At 46.1% G+C, this 21,029-nt stretch overlaps 1 protein-coding gene across 1 annotated transcript; it reads left to right on the top strand.

Moving 5' to 3' along the window:
- The first annotated feature begins 6,858 nt into the window (after positions 1-6,858).
- Positions 6,859-20,778, top strand: NAPG (NSF attachment protein gamma). The gene is made up of 12 exons (XM_082640854.1): positions 6,859-7,020; positions 8,588-8,655; positions 10,506-10,590; positions 11,297-11,314; positions 11,976-12,006; positions 12,944-13,053; positions 13,163-13,229; positions 13,813-13,883; positions 14,981-15,059; positions 16,888-16,967; positions 17,424-17,553; positions 18,500-20,778. Exons 1-12 carry the CDS (start codon positions 6,965-6,967, stop codon positions 18,641-18,643), a joined length of 939 nt encoding a protein of 312 aa, XP_082496980.1. The 5' UTR covers positions 6,859-6,964; the 3' UTR covers positions 18,644-20,778.
- Positions 20,779-21,029: the final 251 nt, after the last annotated feature.

Genomic DNA, 21,029 nt, shown 5'->3' with positions numbered 1-21,029 from the left:
AGGATGATGAACCCTAAGCCTCTTCGTCCCAGGACAGCCCTGATCTCTCATCCTGTGAACATTTGGTTCAAGATGAGGCTTGGTGAGGGGCAAACTAGCTTTGCACAGGATTTGGAATAAAGCGCAGCAAGCACAGCAAATCATTTCACCACCATCCTTCATACTGTGTATCCCTCGCTGAAGAGGCCCCTTCCGTCTGATATTCAGCCATAGAATCTAGAATTTCTGTTCTGTTTGAGAGGTTGTTCAAGGTAAAAGAAGAGGAAAAAACACAAATGAATAAAATCACCAATTTAGATGAGAGCTACCTGGCCTAGGGTAGGTTTCTTTCCCCAGAGGAGAGACGTGTATTTACATTATGAGACAAGCTGGGATCCAATGGGAACCCCTTGTTATTATTACATTTCCTCTTAAGAAGGATTTGTAAATGAAAACATAACTTGCTGTTTTAGTATTTTGTTTTTCAGGGAAGAAAAACCCTTTGCAAAAACAAATTTAAAAGAAAAAACTTATCCACTCAAGCACTTGTCTATTTTCTTATTTGCCAGGCTAAAACCATCTTCTTTCATCTCTGATTTCATTGGGGCTGGGAAGGATGGGGGTTTTTCTTCCTTTTTCTGAATCTGGGAGGACTCTTCACATTCTAACAGTACTGAATCCTTACTCATCCATGGCCTTCCTGCTTCCTGGCCTCCCAGGAGGAGCTGCAGGACAGGAGCGCCGCCCAGCGGACAGATGGGGAAAGGCAGGCCCGGGGAGCTGGTGGGGGAGCTTGGGGGATTGACATGGCCACGGTCCCTCTCTGGATCTTTTCTCTTTTTCTAGCATGTGCCCTACCATAGTGCTGTTATTCTATCTCCTCAGCTACCGAGAATCTCGAGAAGAAGGGTCTTACAGCTGTTGCAGTCCCAGTGCAATTGTGGGCTTGAAATGTTCACATTTGAGTAAACTTCCTATCATACATAGACTATGAGTACTTTCTAAGCTTCTCTATTAACATGTATTCATTTCTAATCACACAAGCAGAAGGAAGTTATATTTAAGTGAGAGATGTTTTCCTGAAGATTTTCAAGCATACTTCAAACTTTGCCTGATTCCAGACAGATCTTGACTCAGGAAGGTGTGTTGGCTCATTGGTTCCTTGCGCTCCTGAAAGGGGCCAGGCACCCCGGCGCCACCAACATGCTGCCGCGCTTTATCAGCAGCGCTCCTGGGCCAGACAGACCCTGGCTCAGGCCTTCATTCGGGCAAGTCTTCACTCAACAATCACCTACGGTCACCTGCTAGGGAGGTAACTGCACCCACCCTCACTGCCCACTGTCCCAGCCGCTCCTCTTGTTATTTTCCCCGAAGCAGAGATCCATCTAGCATCCTGTCTACACTGGTTTATTTAGCGTGTTTCCTGCCTGTCTCCTACTCCCTGACCGCACCCGTTCATCCCCGGGGGTGGGGTACAGCCTGGAGCAGTGCCTGGCATGGAGAACCCACTCCACAAAGATTTGCTGAGTAAATGCCTAAAGAGTGAACAAGATAAACCCAGGTCACACCTGCTTCTTCCCGACAGCTTCAAATTGTGCACTTCTGGAGGAATTTTTCGTTTGGAAGATGCATGGTATTTTTTTAAATGTCATAGAAAAGAGTCAAGCGTTCTTAATATTTTAAGTTGTATTATTTCAAATTTCCTAATTGTCGTTTGCACAAAATATAACCACGTGAATATATTCTCCTTGCAAGAGAATTAAATTATTACAATGTGAGGCTAAAGTTCTCTTTACAAATACATCTATGGGATATGGTTCTAAAAAGAGACCATTTGCAGGGTGGAGGTAGGTCATCTCCAAGCAGTACAACAAAATACAGAGTAGGACTCCTCCAAGCCAAGTCAGTAGGCTGGTTTTATCTTTCATTCAAAGAGAACGAGCAACGCTCTACATCTTTTTCTCTGTCTTTTTTTTTTTAACATCTTTATTGGAGTATAATTGCTTTACAATGGTGTGTTAGTTTCTGCTTTATAACAAAGTGAATCAGCTACACATATATCTCTGTCCTCTTAAAAGTGATGCTCATCAAGACGATTGTGTTGGTTCAAGTTCATGTGAAACACACGTGCTGTTGAACATCAATGCTGCAGACCTTTCCAGCTCTACTGCACTCGGAGCCCTTGGGCGGCACTGTTTAACTTGCCAACAAAATAGTGAAGGGCATCGCTCTTATGTGGAAAGTACAGTATGAAAGCAAAACCGAGCCTGACTGTAATCCAAAGTCATCCCCACTCTTGTTTGGATGCCTGGTGGCTATAAAAGTACATGCAGGTGGTGTCCCCTGGCGTTTTCAAGGGGAGCTGCAGGACGCAGAGCCCACCGGCCCCGGGCTCCGGAGCCCCAGCGCCACACGTGGGAAGAACAGTCACCTGGCAGCTCACTTCGGTCACACCTAATAAACTCTCAACCCCAACTTTTAAATTATTAGTGAAATATTAAATGAGTACCATACGTAGTAAAGTGCACTGTGATGTTTTTCTTTAAAAACATTTGGAAATCTATAATTGGTCCATGCACCTTAGCGGGGGTAATGTGTGAGTTGTTTATTAAACTACAGTTGACCCGTGAACAACACTGGTTTGAACTGTGTGGGTCCGCTTATATGCGGGTTTTTTAGTAAATATATTGGAAAGTTTGGGGGGATTGTCAACAATTTGAAAAACTCACAGATGAACCACAAAGCTGAGAAATATCGAAAAAAATTAAAAGGTATGTCACGAATGCATAAGATATATGTAGATACTGGTCTCTCCTTACATAAGCATAAGGTGAGTGATATGTAATATAAAATCAATAACGTTCGTTTTCTAACTGTTTCATAACTTTACTTTCAAAGAATTACATTACTGTACAGTAGACCTCTCTCTTGTAATTGGAGAAACTGCCTATCAGCCTATCATCAACAGATAAATGTTTTTTAAAAAGTGTAACAATGTGTCCAATACTGTATTATGAATATGCCATAATACTGTGCGCCATAAAATTTTTATATATCGATTCAGTCATGAGTATATAGGCTGGGCTACCAAGAAGCAACCGTACGGATGACACTAGGTGACCATAAAGCAACCATATTGCTGCTTCTTTGTTATCAATGCCTGAATCATTACACCTGTAAATAAATATGAATTTACTTTTCACATTATCTTTTAATCTTTGACGTCTAGTGTTGGTAATACATATAACATCTACAGTGTTTTGTATCACGAGACAATTCTGATGTCGGTACTGATGATTCATCTTGTGAACAGACCATGTAAAGTTATGATATCAATAAATGCAGCACAGTACTGTAAGTGTATTTTCTCTTCCTTATGATTTTCTTAATAATACTTTCTTTTCTCTAGCTCACTTTACTGTAAGAATAGAATTTATAGTACATACAACATACAAAATATGTGTTAATCAACAGTTTATGTTACTGGTAACGCCTCCAGTCAAGAGTGAGTTATTAGTGGTTGAGTTTTGGGGGAGTCAAATGTTTCATGTGGATTTTTGACTCCCTGGGGGGGGCTGGGACGCCTAACCACCACATTGTTCAAGGGTCTACTTTACTACAAAACAGAGAAGATTTTTCAGTCCATTACAGTGGCTCAAGTATAGACTTTGGAGTCAAATGGCTCTGGGCTCCCACCAGTTGGCTGTGAGGCGTCAGGCAAGTTTCTTAGCTTCTCTGAGCCTCCTCGGTGTCCTCACACGTGTTTGGGCAGCAAGCAGGATGAGTCGCTATCAACCAGCGTGGGTGAGGAGAAGCAGGTCTGGGGAGTACAGGGAGTTCACATTCCGAAAGGTTATGTGTGAGTCTTTAGACTTCTGAGCACACACTGCACCTCTCTGGAGAAGTCATTCTCTACATCAATCTCACAGAGACCTAGAGATGATTTTTTTATCACTAAGACTTTACCAAATATATATATATATAGATCATAATGGCATCTATCATCTTCTCCCCAAAAAAGCCAAGGATAATTTTCTAAAATCCTATTACAAGGAGACGGACCCATCAAATTATAATAGGATTTGTTCTAAACGTTTCCTCGCAAGGTTGGGTTTTTTTGTAGCTCAGAATATATTTTCCTAGAGAAATGATTTTATGACTCATGGTTAAACTCTTGGGCCAATCTCAGAAGTGTATCTCATCTATAAGGTAGCAGTATACTTGGAAAAAACAAAACAGTAAACGATAACACTGCTAAGGTACTAGGAATTAAACAAAACACAACTTGATATAGGAGCTTCTGTGTTTCCCCAGTTATGATCTGTGGGCTGAAATAGCCAGAGTTCATCAACCAAACTCTTTCCCTAAGTGACAACAAAGACCCTTCATTTCACTGAACATCAGCGGAGGGAGGTGGGTCCAGGAATCTTGCTTCCAGGCATCAGACCAGACTGGGGTGGGGCAAGTTTGTGGCTGCAAGGAGTCTGGGGACCCTGAGAACTCTCCCAGATGGCAGCCCACCCCTGGAGAGCCATTTGGGGTAGCAAGCTCTATTTTAAGCCTCGTTCAGACTCTGATGGGAATCCCTTTACACAGTCCCAAAACAATGGAGCACGTGGGGATGTAAATTTTCACTGAGGACAAAGAAGGAATCTTTAGAATGAGAAGGAAGGATGGGCTGAATGGGGTCACTTGGGCAGCAGCCAGCCTGAGGAGGGGACAGTAAGTGTCTGGAGGGGCCCCGGAGAGCAGGTGAGGCTGGCCGGGAAGTAGGGGAGGAAGCAGGAGATGGGTTGAAGGCACAAAGACAACCTTGGCTTAGGTTCTGGTATCAGCTGCTGTGATGTCACCAGTGCTTGAGTTACGCCATCAGGTCTGGTTTGAAGAACTACACTTTTCAGTCTTTCCTCCCCATTGTAAATTCCCCCCACTGAATCTTACTGCAGGAAGGGAAGGGAAAGAAGGAAGTGTGGTACTGTGTCACCCTTTACTGTCCCCGTCTCCCTCCTCCTGCCCCCTTTCCTGTGACTGTGTGTTAGTAGGGCTCACTCAGTCCCTGGTCGAGGGTCTCTGAGAACCCAGAACCCTCAAACACCAGGGGGCTATCATGGCTTTTATTTCTTTTTCATTCTGTGTTGATGCTCAAATAAAACTAGGTTTAATATTTCTGTCTGCTCATAGATCACACATTCCACGAGGGCAGGCATTATGTCCTGATGGGGTTCAGAACACACTACCCCAAAATATGGAAGTTGGCATACTGAAGGTATTAAGCTGAAGGAGTTTGAGAAACAGCCAGTGCAGGAAGGTCACTCTGATTTCTCCCTTTTCCCCCAAAGCAGCTCATGAGACCCTGTAGGGCTGGAGAACGTTCTCCTCGACCCTCGACCCTCTTAGCATCCCTGGCTGGGTCTGAACATGAAACAGACAATGACGAATTAACAGCAGAAAAGCATACAGATTCATTGACTAGACGTTTCAGGTGACATGGGAGTCCCATAAGGAGATGGGGACCAGAAGGCACATCTGGTTCCATGCTCACCACTGTGTCCTGCGTTGTGTAGGAACAGAGCCCGTTCAGAGTAGTTACAGGAAATACCCAATAAAGGAATGTGTGAACAAGGGCCAACAAGGAGGAGGCTACAGACTCTGAGTGTAAATCCCTTAGAAGAACTCTGCACCCTTTCACCTGGTTTTACAGGTTGACCACACTGGGTGGTTAGTTAAGTGTGATTTCACTTAAAGATGTAAGGTTTTCTGTTTCTGGACAAAGACATCAGCGACGGTCCTCCTGTACTTCCCCAGTCACCCCAGAGCGGCGGTGGACAGGCAGTCACGGCCACCACATTTCACAGCTCCTGTGTCCCCACCTCTTGAATCTGGACTTGCCTTGCGACTTGCTTTGACCAATAAGATGGGCAGAAGTGGAGTGGACTTGGTCCCGGGAGCCGAGGCCCAGCTTCCACTGGCTCCTCTAGGATTGCTGTGGCCAGAGGACAGGACGACGGGAGGCCTCCTGCCGGGGTGTGACTCGGCCCAAGAGCCTAAAGGACGTGAGGATGGACGGGGAAGGGCCGAGGCCACTTCACCCAACACCAGAGGAACCGCAGCACATCTGCAAAAGATGCAGGTACATTGGGAGACAGGGTGGTGGGCCCGAAAGGAAGGTCTCTTCTAATTGCTATTTTTTATTAAACAGGAAGAGTTGGCAGTCAGGCGGGGAGGCAAGGAGATTGTGTTGGAGTTCTGAAGGGAAATGGGTGTGGACAGCCATCCCAGCGAGTGGGCGCGTTATCTGACCGGGAAAATGTACAGTCGCTCAGCAGCACAGAGGCCTCCTGGATGTTTGTGAGCATTAATTCGAGTAACGAGTCATGTCAGCAGCTGCTTTGTTTTCCTCCAGCCCCCTTCACCTGCTCTGAGCAGTTCCGGAGTCGGTGGAGAGCTGGGGTTTCCCCAAACAAGGAGAAAAGAGGCACAGAGAAGCCGGGGTGTTTCGGGGACACGCAGGTGAGAAGCTAAAGTGATGGAGCACGGAACCCACGCTGGGTAAAGAGGGACGGGTGAATAGGGGCAGAAGGACGGGACAAGGCGGGAGTTCTGTTGAAGGTGAACAGTTATCGAATTATCGGAGCTAGGATTCGGTCTGTCGCACTCCCTGCCGACCTGCCGGTGGTTAGAACAGCGCCTGACACATAGCAGATACTCAACAAACTGCGTTCCACTGGCGAATGGAATCGCGAAACCCCTTCACTACCCACCGCGCCTGCGCACTGAGCCACGCGTGCGGCCAGCCCGGGCGCTCTGCGCCTGCGCAACATCTGTCTGCGCGGCGCCTGCGCGGCTCCTGGGCCGCTTCGCTGCACTAGGTTTGAGCCCTGCGGGCCCCGGTAGCGCGGCTGCGGCGCAGTACCGGCCTCCTCCTCGGCGTTCCCACGCCCATTCGGCGGGCTATCGGCCTCCACGTCAGGGCCGCGCCGCGGAGATGGCGGCTCAGAAGATAAACGAGGGGCTGGAGCACCTGGCCAAAGCAGAGAAATAGTGAGTAAGAGGCCCAGCGCGGCCCTGGGTAGGCGCCTGGATCGGGCTCCTCCGAGGCCGGTCTGAGTCAGCACCGGGTGGGGGGTGCTGGGGCGGGACGGGGCCGGCCGGGCTTGGTGGGGCCGCCGCGCCCCGGAAGCGCTGCCGTCGGACGTCGGAAGTCGTCTTGCCTCGGGCCGTGGGGGCGCCGCCGTTGTCGCGGGCACGGCACTCCGAGTCGGCAGTCGGGATGCTGGTGCTTCCCAGCGCGTTGGGCGGCTTCCAGGCCCAACTATATTTTAAAATCTTTAGCTTTTCCCAGGTGTATGTAGCACATAAGACAATTGAGAGATTGTATCTTGTTTTTGGTGGGATTTTTAAAAATTATGTTAAGATACAGAATATAGTGAGGGCTTTGGGGTAGAGGTGGTGGATTAGAATTTTGCTTTATTACAGTACTTCCTCAATTGGTGGATTAGAGTAGACAGGTTGCAATTTAAGGATTTTATTTTTCCGAACAATAATGTTTTTGGTAAGCTTGAGAATTATTTACAAATTTGAATCTTATAACAGTATTACACAAACACAAATGTTAAATAAATTTAACTGGCAAAAAATTAAAAGGAACAAAATGAAGGGTGTACTTCTGCAGGCTCTGGGGCTTCCCTGTCTCTCAGTTCAGGTGCTCCCCTGATTCTTTGGAAGGTAACACTGTTATATGTAAGCAGGCTTTCACTAACTGAATTCAAATGTAGAATTTAAGATGGTGTTTATTTAGCGGTTCTTATGCACACCCAAGTTTGACAATGTGAAATTATCATAACATTTTAAAAAGAGGTGTTTCAGAAAGGGCAAATTAGATAAGGACTCAGTTGATTGTCCTCTGGTGCGGCGTCTGAGATGCCGTGTGATCCTGGGATCCTGGAAAGCAGTTTGTCGTGCTTCCCCGTCATCTTCTCTGGTTGTCCTTCCTGTTCACTGGTGGCTAACTGCAGTCTTTTTTTGGCTGATTCTCTGTGTCTCTCTGAGTGTTTGGCTCTGTAGTCTTTCTGGCCTCTCTCTCCAGTCTCCCTGCGGGTCTTCACGGGTGTGACAGGTGCTGATGACTCTGGTAACCTGCGGCCTCTCCTGAGCTGCAGTCTCACGAGTCCACCTGCTTATTGCTGTGCTTCAGCCCACCTCAAGCTTTAGTGCGTCTCAGGGTTTGTTACACCCTGGATTGCTGCTGCTGCCGCTCCCGGGGTTCTGGTTCAGCAGGGCTGGGCTGGGGCTCAGCCCTTCATACATTTCTAGCGCACTTCTGGGTGATGCTGCTCATCTGGGGATCAGGCCTTGAGAACCTCCACTCCCCTTGGATACTGTACAGACATTTCAAAGGGGGGAAACCATGTCTATGACAGTGGGAGGGAAAGTGGTGAGGTTGTTTGTAATTGTCAGTAAGTTTGGATGGAGGTGGGCGAGATGGGGACTGTGTACCTGATGGTCCCCCCCCTCCCTTTTTAATGACCTACAAGATCCTTATAAGCAGGGTTCTGACTTAGGAGTGTGGTTGGTAACTTCTGTTAAATGTGTCTCTCTTTCATTTTAGCCTGAAAACTGGTTTTTTAAAATGGAAGCCAGATTATGACAGTGCCGCTTCTGAGTATGGAAAAGCAGGTACGTGTGACTGTAGCCCTGTCCCTGCAGTGTGTAATCTTGAAGCAGGCTGGTAACTTCATCTCGGCATAGTTCTCACTCTTAATGCTTCCTATATAGTATTTGCATTGTTAAACCCTGCGCTTTTCCACTTCCTGTTTTCAGATGTCTTGAGTTCTGAGCTGTAGACCCAGCCGCCTCTCCCACTCCCACGAGTGCAGGTGGCACGGCGGGTGCCCCTGCAGGCTTTGAGCATCGTTTATATGTTCTTGAACTTCAGTCAGTTCATACTACTTCTGGGAGTTTGGTTATATTTTTTACTACCTATTACTGAATAAAGATTTTTCTCGTTGGCTTTTTAAAACCTTAGGCTTATCTTGCACAGTTCTGCACACCGCGCGCGTTTGGCTCTTGCTCTTGATGACCCTCCCGTGGAGATGCACTGATACGTGTTCATGAAGAGTTAAGCTCATATGCATGTTTTATTGCCTTTATCTGCATATGAGATAAAAACAACCTGAAATTTGCAACAGAAAGGGAATTGATTAAAAATTTAGCATCTTAAGTTATGGAATGATAGTTTTCAGCATCTCCGTGATTATTTTGGATATAAAGCATAATACGATTTTGAAATACCCTGGACACATTTTACTGTGTGTTTCAGCAGTAGCCCTGATCACATTTGTTAGCCTTGCATAGAAATCACCTAGGAAATGTGCTTTTGGCAAACTTTAGTTTTAGTATGTCACCAAGAAGAAAGAAGTCAGATAAATTGAAACTAATCAGCATAATGTAGGATGTATTTTCTAGATAATAAAAGAAATGACAACAAATTAATCTTTAGCGCTTTTATTTAAGTCCTGAGTAAATTCTCTGTTGCATTATGGAAATTACTATACCTCATATTTAGAAGGAAAATCATTAGAAGTTCAAATTTTACATGGATTTTATGGACACCTTGTACAAGAACACTTTTGTAACTGGAGGGCACAACATTTTGCAAGTATCCTCCATGAGGGAAATTTAACACAGAGTTGTTATGTATGTATCTGTGACCATGAGCTGCTTTCAGAAATGAATATTTCAAGTCAGATTTTCCCATTAAAACATCTTTTGTTTATTTTCTTTACGGGGTTATGCAAGATACATTTCATCAGTAAATTTTTCAAAGAGCAAAATGTAGAAATGCAGGGATGAAAATAGTTTGGCATTTGTTTATTTTCTACATTTTGTTAAATATAATTTTAAGAGTGTGTTTTTAACAAACAATGTTTTCTTAAAGCAGTCTCCTTTTCATTTATTTGTAAGCAACACTTTGTAAGTTTTCCAAAGTCTGTAAGATCATATTTAAAGATTGTGTCAGAAAGGAAGTTTTATTATAAAAATATTGATTGTGTTTATTGGACTTCAGTTTCAGAATAATTTAAAAGATAGAATAAGCCATAACTAAAGCGCTATTTCTAAATGTGAAACTGGTGAGGTAAGGTGCTGTTCTAGTGACAGTGCCTGTAGTTTGGGTGTGTTGGTTTGACTGATGCCGTCTTATTAGTTTCCCAAAGCTTAAGATGGTGGCGTTAGAAAGACTTGGGCTTGAGTGGAAGGAGCACTGATTTATTGCCAATAGTGTACAATTAAGAAAAAAAAACTTTTGAAAATACTTGTAAGTTATTGATAATCAAAAAAGTTGTAAGAAAATGGCTTAGAAGAAAGTAGTATTTATAGTTTTATGAAATTTCCTAAGTATTTGATTAAAATAAGTGTTAAGTTTATTTTCTGATACTTCACATGTCCTGCACATTTTGGTAAGGATTCATTTAAGGTTTCTTTAAATGATGGAAATAGACAGTCTATATTTTTTTTCTCTCTTTCAGCTGTTGCTTTTAAAAATGCCAAACAGTTTGAACAAGCAAAAGACGCCTGCCTGAGAGAAGCTGTCGCCCATGAGAATAACAGGGCGTATCTTTTCAGCCTTTAGAGATTGTTATAACTTTGCTGCATGTGGAGTACAGTGCTATTAAATTAGAAGCCACTTAGAAAAATACTGCGTGTCTAAACTCTGAAAGTGCATTTATAGAGACTTGATCATAAGGTCCACACTGTTTTGCAGAGCTGCGTTTGAGAGTTTATTTCTGTTGTTTCTGGATTTGCTTGATGATGGTTTTACTTGGGATGAAGTGAGGGAGATACAGAGACAGGTGCTGATAAATGAAGAAGTGGCACGGGTATTAGAGACGTGTTAACTGCTCTATAAATATTTTTAAAATGAAGTCTTCCTCTGGTATTTGAAATAAAATTTTTAAGTAGTTTAAAACAAATTTTCCTGAGGTATTTTATAATCTTATCAAGTAAAAAATGTTTATTTTACCTCACTTGCAGATTATGGATATAATAACCTTGCATTTTAGTAAAACTTCCAGTTAATGCATAATGGAAGTAGCTTAAAAATCGATGTGGTGTTTTGTCAGTGTTTTTGTGAATTATGTAGTTTTTAGGAGACAGCTACAGGCGATAAATTTTTCTTCTTTTCCTGATTTGTAGGGTTCATCTTTTCGAACAAACGGGGGCAGTGATTTAGTTAACCTTGTTTTTTAAATAGTAGATCTTTAGAAACTATTCATTTACTTTTTTTTTCCTTAATTTTGACTTCGTTACATCTATTCAGTCTTTTTCATGCTGCCAAGTAAGTAAAAATTCTCCGTGTGTTCATGTATTTGTAGATTATTATGTTTTAAATGTTGCTTTTTCTTAGGTCAGTAAATTTTTCCTAAGTTATAAATTCAGAAATAGTGAATTAATTTGTATTGATTTAAATAAAATAGTCATTTCCATTTGTTTCAGTCTTCACCTGAAACTTAAAAATGAAGTCACTCCTAAGATAATTCAGTGTTTAAGTTAAATCACCGTCATATTTTTAGCACCATTTTGTTCAATAACCTATGAAAAAACAAGTTAGAATCTCTTTTTTTCTCTCTTTCTTAATAGTTAATAGTGCCTGTGGAGAGAAGCAGGAAGTTTTCTTTTGCTTTTGTGGAGAAAAACACTTACTTGTTTCAAAACTTGGATTTAGGTTTGTTAAGTACAATAGAAAGTCATTTAACCTTTACTTAACTTTGCATCTGCAAAGTGAAACCCCTTTACCTCAGATGTCTGTTGTTTGCAAGGCATTATTGCCCACGTAAATAAAAGGAAGAAAAATTATGTTGTGTTGTAATGAGAGCCTAAAGTAAGTGTGTGTTGTCTGAGCCAGTTTTAATTGATGGAGCTTCTCATGTCTGTGGTAGAAAGTTTCTCTTCCCGCATCTCATCAAGATCTCATCCGAGAACTTATATTCTCTCTGCAGAGCTTATGAACAAGCCGGCATGATGCTGAAGGTCAGTACCGTTCTGTCACAGCTGCTCCGTAAATGAGTTATAGTTTGAAGTCCCCATAAGAACAAGACCAGCAAGTTTTGTATCCTAAAGAATTTGTCAACTTAGTGAAGGACAGATTTGAAAACAACCTGTGTGAGGTCAGCAAGGAGATACAGTATACCAGCCCTAAATAGATAATACCTGTAATCTTTACATCTAGCTTTTACATGATTTTTCTTCAGTTTTTAAAGAAAGTTTTGAATGGGAGATATTAGACATAGGAGCACGTGATGCTGAGACTTGGAGTTTACTAATGAGATACGTGGGGTCACTCTGTTGATGGCACTTAGAGTAAGAGGGCTGCAAGCGCAGGTGAACGCAGGGCTTACTGAGATGGAGGAGGCTGGCCTGGGCGTGCAGGGAGTGGGGAGAAACACGCCCCAGGAGGAGGCTCGCCAGGGCCATGTGGGGCGCAAGCCTGTGGATGCTGTAGCCTATGACATGTTTAAAATACAAAGCCACAGAACAGACCTCCTGTGGAAGTATCTGATTTGAAGATATGGAGGGTTGAAGCAAGCCATCCTCGGAAATGACACACAGCCCTTGGGCTGCCAGTTTGCAGCCTTTGGCACAGGCCTTGTATGTAGTAGGAGCTCATAAGTATTCCAGGAATTGTGAATGGTTAGAAAACCGTGAAGAGCAAGTGTTTCGGTTTCTACTATGTGTGTAGTTTCCCTGAAACTCTGTGAAGGGATGAACTCCGCAGAAATCAACTGATGTGTTTTTGGTTTAGCTAACTGAAGCTTGATGGAGAGAGTGACCATGTGAACGCATTTCATTTTCAATATGTTTATTATCGTATTATGTTTTGGGTCCTTTGCTTTCTTGAATTTCAGATTGTTAACTCTGTATTTAAGTTGATGCACTTACTGGTCCATGCCGTATCGTTTGCCTAAAGGAGATGCAAAAACTCCCGGAGGCTGTTCAGCTGATTGAGAAAGCCAGCATGATGTACCTGGAGAACGGCACCCCGGACACAGCAGCCATGGCCTTGGAGCGGGCCGGAAAGTGAGTGTGTGGACACAGGTCTCTGAGTGGAAGTCTTTGTTTTAATAAAGTCCTTCAAAAAACAAGTTTTCTATTTCTCATGTAAGTCAGATTTTCTTGTCTTATTTAGGCTTATAGAAAACGTGGATCCAGAAAAGGCTGTGCAGTTATATCAGCAGACAGCTAATGTGTTTGAAGTAAGTTTGAATTTTTTTTTCCTTTGAGTATATAGAATGTTATGTTCATGATATATAGGAAAACAGAGAAATGCAGTGGCTACTTTGAAAACTTTTCTGTGCTCACAGCTGAACTCTTGTTTTCTTCTGTTAGTGGGGAGATGGCTTAGCAGCTTTGGAGGAATTCCCACCCCCACCCCACCCCCCGATCCAGTGCTATTACCTTTTTTTTTTTTTTTTTTAAGATTTATTTATTACTTATTTTTGGCTGCATCGGGTCTTAGTTGTGTGCGGGATCTTTCGTGGCAACGCGGGCTCTTCGTTGTGGCATGTGGGCTTTCTCTCTCTCATTGTGGCATGCAGTCTCCAGGGCGCGTGGGCTCTGTGGTTGTGGCCTGTGGGCTTAGTTGCTCCACAGCTTGTGGGATCTTAGTTCCCTGACCAGGGTTCGAACCCACGTCCCCTGCATTGTAAGGCGGATTCTTTACCACTGGACCACCAGGGAAGTCCCCAGTGCCATTACTTTTTTATCAGAAATTGTTAGGAGAAGAAAAAGATTCCTACATTAAAGCAGCCAACACTCTCTTCTCTTGGATTCCTGCAGAATGAAGAACGCTTACGACAGGCAGTTGAATTGCTAGGAAAGGCCTCCAGGCTGCTGGTGCGAGGGCGCAGGTACGTGCCATAGAGCTGTGCTCCTGTGTCCCTGTGCCCTTCTGGCCACAGGGACAGGCTTGTTAATCTTTTTGGTGTAACCATGGGCACACCAGGCTACAAGACAGCAGCATGTTGGATTAAATATTGAAAGATCTGCCGCTTCTCTAAAGTGTCATCCCAAAATGTATCGTGCGTTGTGGTCTTGTTGGCTAAGACCTGACTCAGCAACTTAGGAGGGAGCAGTTGTCTTGTTCTGTTGTCTGGATGGGTGGTGATGCCTCTCAAGGACAAGTATCTGTATGAGCTAAGTGACAAGATGCCCTAGGTGCTCACCCAGGAAAGTTGACAGGTTCTTGACAGCCAAATAGCGTCATTAGACAGGGTACTAATTTTTTCTCCTTCACACTTAGGACCTATGGCACAAATAGCCGGACCCCAGAAACCTAGAATCCTATGGATTTTCCTTTTGTGTTTTACTTCAATTTAAGCTTAGTAAACAATCTCCCTTATTAATAAAATTCTGCAAAGGAAAATATGTGAGAGTAGATGGAAGAAGACTGTTGAGGGTCAAAGTGGCGAGAAGGACTTTTGCCCGCCTCTCCCTGTCTGCTCTCCCCTGCTGCGCGTTCTGGCCCCAGGAGCTGTCGGGGCTCGTGAAGGCCGCGGTGGGCGTGTGAGGGCCCGGTGGGGGTCCTGGTTCCAGGGAGCCAGTGCTCTTGGGGCATCTGCACGGCCTTTCAGTGAGGGAAAGGGATCCACGGTGATTCAGTCAGGGCTGGGCTCCGGCACTTCTCACAGACGCTCACAAAGCTGTTTGTTGGACTTGATGGGTGCTCATTAATGGATGGTCCTTACCAGACCTAAAACTCCGCATATGAAGCGGCCTGTCCTTGAGTTCTTTCACTCTGTCTGCCTGGTGTCTAGAAGGGCGAGTCTGACATTTAGAAGGCAAGCCGGGTGAGCAGAGCTTACGGAAACACGGGTTATGGAGCAGTTGTTACAGTGCCTGATGTGATCTTTATTTCTGTAAAACCTGTAACGTCAAGTACATTATAGGACCTCTGCTGTGGATCACTTAGACCTGCCTTGTTCTGCATTTCTTGTTTTGTCTTTAGGTTTGATGAGGCGGCACTCTCTATTCAGAAAGAAAAAAATATTTATAAGGAAATTGAGAATTATCCAACTTGTTATAAGGTATGCTTTGAAAGTGCTTATATTTGGCTTTTCCTTAGATCATTTTTCATATTGGTGTAACTGTACCTAAGACCGGGTTCCCTGAATGTTTGTTTATTTTTAAAATAATACCTTATGGGTCTCTATTTTTGGCCAAGATGGAGTAAGCCCACTATCACCTCTCTCCTGATCCCAGCTAACACTGCTGGGCAAAACAGAAGGCTGTGCCCCTCGGACCCTGAAAAGTGAGCAGCCAAGAGGGCTGGAGGGCAGGGAGCACAGGGCGGCTTTCCTCCCCAAGGGCCCCCCGCCCCATCTTTCCAACCAGAGGGGCTGAGAGGAGAGGCCCACGTCTCCTGCTCCTTCTCCCTCGGCTCCTCTGCAGCTGAGCCCTAGTCGTGGAGTTGCAGGTGGGACGGTGGTGCAGGCGGATGAAACACCGTCTGCCCAGCCGGAGGAGCTGGGAAGATGGGCTCAGAGAGCCAGGAGAAGAGCCCAGAGAGGAGGGCTGGAAGTGGGCCCTCCCCGCCCCAACCCAGTACGCATGTGTGCACGTGTGTGTGTGGCTGTGAGTGTGTGGGGGGCACTCCAGCTGCGTGTGCAGGGCACACCCAGAGCAGCGGAGCAGGTGGCTGAACTAAGACTAGAGCCACTGCCCAGAATGCAGACAGAACATGCAACCTGAGCCCGAGATCGTGGGAGGGTCCTGCAGTGTCCAGGGGACAGTCCCAAGTGACTCAACATAGAACGAGTCAGTAAAGTGTGACCGTTGTCAGGAGGAAGGACCACAGAGGTGACCCAGATGTTGGAGTCACCAGGTCAGGACCAGGAAGCAGCTGTGACAGCTGCTCCGTGTGGCAGAGGTGAACATGGGTGAAATAATGGACAAAAGGACTGATTTTTATTTTTTTAATAGAAACTGTAAATGAACTAAATGAGAATTTTGGAACTGAAAAAGCAGTGTCTGAAATAAAATACCGGATGGGCTTAATCTGAAAACGGAGATGACAAAAGATCAATAAAAGTAATCTGAAAAAATAGATATAAAAAAGATTGAAGGGGCTTCCCTGGTGGCGCAGTGGTTGAGAGTCCGCCTGCCGATGCAGGGGACACGGGTTCGTGCCCCGGTTTGGGAGGATCCCACGTGCCGCGGAGCGGCTGGGCCCGTGAGCCACGGCCGCTGAGGCTGCGCGTCCGGAGCCTGTGCTCCGCAACGGGGGAGGCCACAACAGTGAGAGGCCCGCGTAACGCAAAAAAAAAAAAAAAAAAAAAAAAAAGATTGAAAAATACTTTGTGAAGAGCTGTTTCGCCGATAAGATCTTATCAGTTGTGTCTGTGGTCTCAGTCCTTTTGTTGGCTTATAAATAGTGTCTATTTCTGTTACATGAAGTTTCCATTCATTTATCTTTTCTTCGTGTCTCTTGAAGAATTCCAAAGTAGAATTGCAGAGTTATGCCCCCTGCTTCTTGTTCCCTTTTCAAGTTGAAACCTCTGTAGGCATTTAGAAGAAATTTTCTGTAAATTGTGGAGTGGCTGTGTTCTGGGGCTTTGTTTCTCCAAGTGTGGCCGTCAGACTGGCGGGACCACGACCACCTGGGAGCCAGTGAGGAGCAGTGGACTCTCAGGCTTCCCCGCCACCAGCTCCACCGTCTCCAGCAAGGCCCCCGGATGGGGTGTGCGCATTGGAGTTTGAGGTGTGCTGTTCTGGGGTGTTCTCCCCGCAGTGTCCTGTGGAGGTGGCTGCAGAATTCACGAGTCTCTCCAGGTGCAAACTGAGTCAAATTCCAGGTGTCAGGAAATTGACTTCTGCAGGGATATGATCTTGGCCTAATCACCTCTTTTGTTTCAGAAAACAATTGCCCAAGTCTTAGTGCATCTGCACAGAAACGACTATGTGGCCGCAGAGCGCTGCGTCCGGGAGAGCTACAGGTAAGACCCGCCAGTGCACGGCTGCTTCTCCGCCCCAGCTTACTGCCTAGATAGGCAGTCCTGGCTGTGGAACAGGGTTGTTTTCTGTTTTTTTGTTTTTAATAAAGTTCAGAGCAATATGAGTGCATGGCTAGCATTTCAGCTTCTGCAGCAGGATTTTTATGAGTTGTGTTCTTTCCTGTGTTTTTCTCCTGGGGGCTTCCGTGGAAGTGAGTGACTTGAGTGATTTTGTGATATTTGCTGTCTAAGAGAAAAATAACAAGAGAAAGAAAAGTCTTCGGGTTGTATGTTACAGGAAGGTCAGGCTATAAGGAGTTTTCTACTTGGCGACGTTTAAACCGAGCAGCCTGAGGCTGGGCACCCTGGCTCCGGGGCCCGGGGTTCTCTGCTGTTGGCCGTCCGGTGCGGGTGGGTGCGCCGGGGGCCGGGTGCAGACGTGCCGTGTGCTCCCCACAGCATCCCTGGCTTCAATGGCAGTGAGGACTGCACCGCCCTGGAGCAGCTGCTCGAGGGCTACGACCAGCAGGACCAGGACCAGGTGGCCGAGGTCTGCAACTCGCCCCTTTTCAAGTACATGGACAACGACGTGAGTGCTTCCTCTCGGCCCTCCTTCCCTCTCCTGTGGGCTCGTAAGATTTCTCCCTCTGCTGTTTGCCTGGAGCTGCTGCTCAGAGAGGAGGCTCACGACGGGTGTGCGTTGCCTGGCTGGCCGGCTGCCCGGGGGTTTGCCGTGGGCGACGCCCGCTCCTCTGTCTGCTGGCCTCCCTCCAGGGTGCTGGGTTGAGTGAGTTTCTCTCAGGCTCACGGTCTCAGGGCCCATGGTGCGTGGCCTTTGTGGGTCGGCAGGCCTGTTGGAATCCCACTTCTGAGAGCACCCGCTGTGTGGTGCAGGGTGGTGGCTGACGGTCTGAAGCTCAGTTAAATCCTCTGTAAACGTGGGGCAGCTGGTCCCCGTCTTGATGCCTGTGGTGAGAAGTGGATGAGTCGGGTGAGGGGCCCATCCCCCCACAGTGGGACGCCAGCTGTGACCCAGGCTTCTCTTCTTCCCAGTTTCCCTGTTCAGTAGATTCATGAGCGCCTGCTCATTGGATTTGGTCTGGCGGGTTTAGTCTTGTGATGGTATTAGATCAGTGTAAGACCTTGGTAGTTTTTTTTTTTTTTTAATGATGTACTTAGAGGAACCAGTGTTTTTCTAGGTAAATTCTGGCATCAGCTTTTGTAAGTTTGTGTTTTCAACACTGACTCAGCAGATGGTTATTTGGTAAGGACCAGAAGTGTCCCTCAGCTCGTGTGTCCAGTTATCTGATTCCTAAGTGTGCCGTAGAATTGAGGTTTTCCTCGTCGTGCCCCTGCCCCGCCCTGGTCACAAGCCCTGATGGTTGAGCAGCGCTGGGTTTTGTGGTGGTCTTTCCGTCTGAGTGGTATCCGGGGTTTTAGGGGGCAGAGAGCAGGCTCATCTCACAGGTGACTCCGGGGAGGCGTCGCGGGTCAGGCCTGAGTGTCCAGTCTGAGCAGTGCTTTGTCATTGACAGTACGCGAAGCTGGGCCTGAGCCTGCTTGTCCCAGGAGGGGGAGTCAAGAAGAAGGTGGCGGCCCCCCCACAGGCCACGCCCGAAGGCCACGCCGCCCCCGCTGCTGAGGACGAGGAGGACGAGTATGCAGGGGGGCTCTGCTAGGCGCTCGTCCCCTCACAGACCCCGCACGGCCTGGACGTCGCCTCACGGCCCGGGGGGCGGCCAGACCTCACGCCATCCTGGCTCTGATGCTGGTAAAGACAAAGTCTTAGCTCCCGTTTCCTGGACCACCCGTCCTGCCCACTGCCTGTGAAGCATTTTTTTCTTTCCATGATAAGAGCTCTTCTCAGACACCAGCAGGCATTAACAGAGAAATGTACTGTCACATTTTAGGACAGTTGACTTTAAAATAGGCAAACCAAATTCTAGACAGATCTGTTCTAAACAAAGATAATAGGCATAGATAGTCTTAGATAGCCTTTTCTCTTGGGCTCTTGTAATTTATTGTTAGAGAAGGGTTTTTTGCATTTTATTTAATAGTTGCTGTTAAAAGTGATGTTTCCTGGTTAAACAAAATAGTATTTTAAACATTTGTTCTGCCTTCAGAAGGAAATTTATCTCCCATGATAATCAGAGACATTTAAATTGTTCAATCTTCAGAGGCGAGATTGGGACAGGAAGCTGTTTTGAGCCTTATGATGTTACTTACCTCAATACAAGATGCATCTAAAGTCTCATGTGTAAGTTTGAACATTTTGAAGGGTGGCACATTACAGTGATTCTGGAAATGTCCTCAGTTGTCTCTGGAATATGGGTATTTTTCCACCTGAAACACATAGTGACAGTCTCTGAACCCACCAGGTTGTTGACCAACTGGGACTAATGAGGACCTTTGTCCTGAGGTCGCACAGTGTGGTGGTTTCCATCAGGCTGGGGTGCATACGTGGCTTCCCTCTGCGTCGTCCAGGGCTGTGACAGGACAGCAGCTTGACTCGGGAGGTGCTGTCTGTAAACCTCCTGCATGTAGCTGAAACGGGGGGGCTGAGTTTCAAGGGCTGGGCTGCTGCTGTCTAGTGCTTCCTGGGTCTTTCCTGATGGGTCATTTTCAAGGTGTTCCTCTGCCTGTGCTCGGAGCCGTCTCCCTGTCCCCTGATTGGAAAGAGGCCCAGATACTGCAGTGCACTCTGCAGGAGACACTGCCAGCCTGGCTTCCCGGGCTCGGATCTGCTGGCCTCCCTGGGACCCTGAGGCAGGTCATCATGAGTGGTCGCAGCCACGCTGGGCTCTGTGGCGGGTTTGGGGAACGTCCTTGCGGGGCCCGTGTGCCGGGGTGATTGGGCAGTGGGATGGACTCTGTCGGAGGTCTGGTGCAGAACACTAATCCACGCAATCTCTCCAGTCCCCCTGTTGCCTGCGTGGCTCTGCGGGCTGCAGCGCACTTCCAGTCACTGTTTGGAGACACTGAGTGGTGGTCTCAGTAAAGCCATGTTCAGGCGCTTGTGGTTAATGATGTGTTGATAGTTCTGAGGCCCCGTCCTCCTGCTGTGCCCTCCAGATCCAGTCACACTTCAGGAGTCTTACGCTGATGTGCATTTGAGCTGCTTAACAATCCCTATCAACAGATTTGGCGATACTCAAAAGGTATTTTAGACCATTTCCTGTAGACCATATTATCCATTACAGCTTTGGAAAAAAGCTTTTACTTCTCTTTTCTTACATATTAAACAAAAATGAGGATGAGTCGAAGGGTTCTGTAGCAGCCGTGGGACTGGGCCTCACAGCTCAGGAGGCTTGAGCTGGGGCGTCCTCCACACCAGCCCCTTCCCGGCCTTCACGTCAGAACTCGTGTGCGGGGCATGTGGCTGTTTTCTGACATCACGGCTGTTCTGCGTGATGTCTAGTGAGGAGCATCTCATTTTCCCCTCAGAAGCCTTTATCCTGAGGGGACACTCAGAAGTGGGGAACTGGTGTTCACAGCAGGAAGAGGTGTCTCCAGAGCTCGTGTCATCTCTTTACCAAAGTGGGTGTCTGTCTGCATGAGCGTGCTCAGGATCCAACCGTCAGTGTTCTGTTGTGTTGTAAGTGAATCAGTCTACAAAGTCTAGTTAATATATCGAATTTATTTGTACATATGCAGAGTGTGGTATTTGTGTATGGAAACTGTGCTTTATTCCTCTTTTTTCCAGCTCTAATGAATAATATTAAATGTGATATGGAAATGCAGATTATTGCTTCTATAGGAATATAATTATGAAAATAAAATCTGAAACTCTGTAAGTATAATCATTCTTTTTATTATTATTCATTTTGCTTGGCTTATTTCCCTTTTTTTCCAAAGACACATCCTCAGCTATTTACATGATCCCAGCTGTGCTGGACAAGAACAATATTTCGTCTGTTCTTGTAAGTTGTGCCTTATGCTGGGAGTCGGTTAAGTCCCTCTGGGGTTACTTCAAACGCTTGGAGCTTTTTAAGGTGCCAGTCATCCAGCTACTGTCACGCTGTGCTCTCTGGCCTTGGTGAGGTGGGAGACTTCAGTACACCTTGC

This window comes from Mesoplodon mirus (assembly GCF_964341445.2).
Source record: "Mesoplodon mirus genome assembly, chromosome: 13".
In the NCBI taxonomy this organism is placed as follows: Eukaryota; Metazoa; Chordata; class Mammalia; order Artiodactyla; family Ziphiidae; genus Mesoplodon; species Mesoplodon mirus.
This window is presented reverse-complemented; position numbering and strand designations above follow the sequence as displayed.

Bases quoted from the DNA above. Each gene is read 5' to 3' on its own strand.
- NAPG (XM_082640854.1), top strand. From the start codon at position 6,965: ATGGCGGCTCAGAAGATAAACGAGGGGCTGGAGCACCTGGCCAAAGCA. The intron at 12,007-12,943 runs GTCAGTACCGTT...GTTTGCCTAAAG, and splicing joins AAGCCGGCATGATGCTGAAG to GAGATGCAAAAACTCCCGGA. The intron at 13,884-14,980 runs GTACGTGCCATA...TTTTGTCTTTAG, and splicing joins CTGCTGGTGCGAGGGCGCAG to GTTTGATGAGGCGGCACTCT.